This window comes from Taurulus bubalis (genome assembly GCF_910589615.1).
Source record: "Taurulus bubalis genome assembly, chromosome: 12".
Classification (NCBI taxonomy): Eukaryota; Metazoa; Chordata; class Actinopteri; order Perciformes; family Cottidae; genus Taurulus; species Taurulus bubalis.
Genome location: NC_136600.1, coordinates 1130736 through 1135000, shown reverse-complemented (window position 1 = coordinate 1135000; position 4265 = coordinate 1130736). Strand labels below are relative to the sequence as shown.

Here is a 4265-nt window from a genome sequence, read left to right as displayed (position 1 = left end):
ATATTGAATCTCAGAAGATCAAGTTTCATCTCACTGCAATCATTTTTATTGCAGACAAACTGACCAACACGTCATCAATGTTGTCATCGAGCTGGATGCGCCGGAGAGGGGGCGGGGCTTATCTCCGTGCAGGTTTCATTTACGCCTTCCACCATGGAAATATCCACTCTTTCTGCTTTATACTTGTTGTGGAAGTCCCAAAAACATCGGAACGTCAAACGCCCTCGTGTCTGGGTTTATAATATTATCCGTAGCCACACAGCTCGGTGGATTTCATTTCATTTACATTTCTAACGTGTCAATCACGTGTTCAAAAGCAGATTATTAGCAGAAACATATAGACGATGGGTTTCCTAATGAGATCAAATTCTGAAGGGTTTTGTGAGATTGAAATATTGTACAAATTTGGGTTTCCAAAGTATTATTTTTCACCCATTCCTGATCTCACCACTGTGGTGGAGCATGAGTAATGTAAGTTCAGCGGGTTGCAGCAGCCGTAAACGTTTGTATTTGTTTGTGTGCCTCAGGAGACGATGCACAGCCGCAGTCTGAGGACCACGATGACCAGAGGGATGCTGAAGGAGGGAGCAACGATGAAAGGTCAGACGAGGGAGACAGTGACGAGGGAGACAGTGACGAGGGAGACAGTGACGAGGGAGACAGTGACGAGGGAGACAGTGAAGGCGGGAGTAATGAGGAGGAGGGAGATAACAGTAACCCTAATGCTGGGTGGGCTGAGGCCATGGCCAAGATCCTGGGGAAGAAGACCCCCGAGAGCAGAACCAGCATCCTGGTGAAGAGCAAAGAGCTGGACAAGATGAAGGAGAGGGAGAGAAAGGAAACGCTGGACAGAAAGAAACAGGTAACGGCACGCTGTCCATTCTTTATTGGCTCGTCTGTGTATCCCATCTCCTACTAATTAGGCTTTATTGACAGGAATACAGTTCCAAATAATTTCCCGGGAAATCTAATAACACAACAAAAAAGGAGGAAAAACTCGTTGGCTGACCGTTGCAGTAACGACATTCGCATAACAACAAATTGAAACACCGATCAAACGGTCTGTGCTGATCAGCAATAAATCAATATTCTGTTATTGCATGGCCTATTTCTAAAATGTATTCAGAAATACATTTCAGTGAACTGGTTATTGACGCCGAAAAGAACCGCCAGCCAACCGAACAGCTGTTATAGAGTGTTAGGAAGCTAAACCTGGAGGGACTTAGGACCCAGGGGAATGTAGGGGAAAAAAGACCGGAAGGGTCTGTCTCTTCCGGTTAGTTTTTTTATGTAGCTACGGAGTACCTTCTTCTTGTGATCGTGGGCGAGCTGTACCCAGCATGCAGTTCGGCGGTGTCACTTTATAAATGTACAATTATTAGTGTCACAAACTGTTGTGTCGTGGTGTTTTACCTGTTAAAGAGCGTTAGTTGTGGGTTATGAATTGTTGTTATAAAGTTAGAACCATGACTAAAGTTAGAATCATGACACGTAGCTCAGACCGCTGCGCCCTCAGTGGTGAGTGGTTTGAAACGACCGGTATCACGCCCAGCCCTGATATCTGTGTCCATCAGGTGGACAAGAAGCGAGCGTGGGAGATGATGGCCCGAGAGAAACCCGACGTCGTGAAGGACCGCGACACTGAAAAAGCTCTGCAGAGAATTGCTACCAGGTGTCTACTTTTTTCTGTGAGGCTTTCTTTAACATTCTCAATAATAAGTTTAATTCCTGACCCCAGTGTGTGTTTCTGTTCAGAGGGGTGGTGCAGCTGTTCAACGCCGTGAGGAAGCACCAGAAAACCATCGACAGCAAGGTGAAGGAAATGGGTGGCTTGGAGAGGAAGAAGGCCAAGTTTCTTTCGTCCGTCTCTAAGAAAGACTTCATCGATGTGCTGAGAGGGACAGAGGGAGGCAGCAGAGCCAGCAGCAGGACTGAAGACACCGCTGTAAGTTCAATGACTACCCATTCTCCATCCATCAGTGTTCTGTGAGGGAAGGGCAAATGATCTCAGAGCACGTTTCACAGCTGCTGCAGAGGATGAAGAGATAGATGTGTCCCTGTGCTCTCAGGCTTATCATGCATGTTGTACACAAACACACACTACTGTTTGGTTTTGCAGAATGGTGCGATACTCTTCATCGCTCTGTCTAGCAAGCTGTGATTTCCCTGTGTCACCTCATGGTGTCACTGTTGTCTCATGAATGACATAAAGACATAAGCAGAGCTAAAACCGTGTGTGTGTGTGCGTGTGCGCGTGTGTGTGTGTGTGTGTGTGTGCGTGCAGGTGGCTGCAGCAACAGAGGAACGGGCCTCCTGGCGTGTCCTCTCAGATGACTACATGATGGGAGCCACCATGAAAGACTGGGACAAAGACAGTGACGGAGAGGAGGATGACAAGGCCCGTAAAGACTGAAAGGAACTGTTTACAGCAGGCTGCGACGCCTTCAGGGACCTTCTGGGCAACAGAAACCCTGACCTGCAGAGAACAGCTGAACCTCAGGAAGGGTGGAACTGCTTAAATCCGGTAGCAAGCCCCGCCCCTTTGGTACTCTGTGAGACAAACCATGTGTAAACAGGATGACAGATGTTGGACCTGAGGGAACTTGGAGGAGATTCTCCATCATACTATTGTATCATTGTAAACTCTGTAAATAGGAATGTTTTGAATAAACAACCAATTGATGAAAGTCTGTCAGTGCTCTGTGGTGTTTCTGTCCTTGTCCACGTGGCCCTCGGAGTTTAGTGTCCGGTGGGACGTCTTCAAAGTGTGACTTCAGGGTTTCCTGTGGTCCTCGCTGGTGGCAAAACCCGAGGACATCTTTGCGCTGGGCGTCAGGCTGTCTCACACACTGGACCTGGGAAAGTCATGGCATTTTACAATGGTAATTTCCAGGCCTGGAAAAGTCCTTGAAAAAAGTAAGTCATGTAAATGTGTTATATTCATGTGTTCATGACGTTGAGTTTGAAATAATTAATATGCTTTTAAAAGAAAGACGATCAAAATATAAGCAGGCATACATACAGGCATCTATATAAATGTTTATTCTTTTAATCAAACTATTGTCTCATTCATTTGTGTCATTTACTGTATGCTTTGTATTCTCATTGTTAGTTTAAATACTACATTTTCTCACTTTTTCATGTTTACACCCAGATTTCACTAAATGTTTGTAATGGAAATTTGGTTTAGTCATGGAAACCCACCGGTCAAAATGCGTATGCACCCTGTGTCTGTCATGGCCACATTGTGGTATGCTGCCTTTTATCCGGGTCTTGTTGAACCTCTCTGCTCAGAGACACCAGCACAAAGTGAAGCTTCAAACTGACTCAAAGCTAAACAGCCAGCTCAGCCTTCCATGTAATTTGATTGAAAAAGGACAGCGGCCATCAACCTTTGTGTATCAGTGTTGGCCAGCTGGCTCACTTTCAGCCGCTCTGTTCTCTAACAGGGTTCATGTTCTCCATGAGTGATCGGGAATAACACCTGGTGGAGTGAAGAGGACTCCTCAGTGTGTGTGTGTGTGTGTGTGTGCGCACGTGTGTGTGTGTGCGCGCGTGTGTGTGTGTGTGCGTGTGTGCGTGCGTGCGTGCGTGCGTGTGTGTGTGTGTGTGTGTGTGTGTGTGTGTGCGTGTGTGTGTGTGTGTGTGCGTGTGTGTGTGCGTGCGTGTGCTGACCGGCTCACCGTGCTGCAGCTCTGTAATGTGTGTTACATGACCCACACCAGCTACTCAATCAGCATCAGACTGTGTGTTTGTAACAACTATTGAAATCATTCATTTAATATATAACATATGGAGAAGAACCATATAGAATCCCATAACAACTGAGCAAACTCAACCTGCTGATGTAGACCGCATAGTACTGTTGAATGCTCAGGAACAAGTAAGTGGAGCTTTTCTCTGTTACTGTCGTCACGGTCAAATCAAGTTGTGGCCGAGTCAAACAAATGTCTGTTTGTGTCCCTCAGGAGACGTGAACCTGTGTGGTAAAGACTCCTGGACCAGTTGTCCAGTTGTCTCAGATTGAAGACATCAGGTCTGTCTGTCAAACACAACAGCCAATCAGCATTCAACCTACCGTGGTAGATCACGGAGGCTACGTCATGCTTATCAGTCTGGTGATGTCACAGAGGCTACGTCATAGTTATACAGTCTATAGTGGTGACATCATGGAGGCTACGTCATGCTTATCAGTCTATAGTGGTGACATCATGGAGGCTACGTCATGCTTATACAGTCTACAGTGGTGACATCATGGAGGCTAC

At 46.4% G+C, this 4265-nt stretch overlaps 1 protein-coding gene across 1 annotated transcript in view; it reads left to right on the top strand.

The window, feature by feature from the left end:
• Positions 1-2684, top strand: part of rrp15 (ribosomal RNA processing 15 homolog) — a gene marked incomplete at its 5' end in the record, with an annotated part of 7073 nt that extends 4389 nt beyond the window's left edge. Inside the window, 4 exons of the mRNA XM_079227939.1 lie at positions 528-862; positions 1575-1672; positions 1756-1945; positions 2285-2684. Coding sequence (XP_079084065.1) covers positions 528-862; positions 1575-1672; positions 1756-1945; positions 2285-2413 — 752 coding nt within the window. The 3' untranslated portion in view covers positions 2414-2684. The remainder of the gene's footprint in view (positions 1-527; positions 863-1574; positions 1673-1755; positions 1946-2284) is intronic.
• Positions 2685-4265: the final 1581 nt, after the last annotated feature.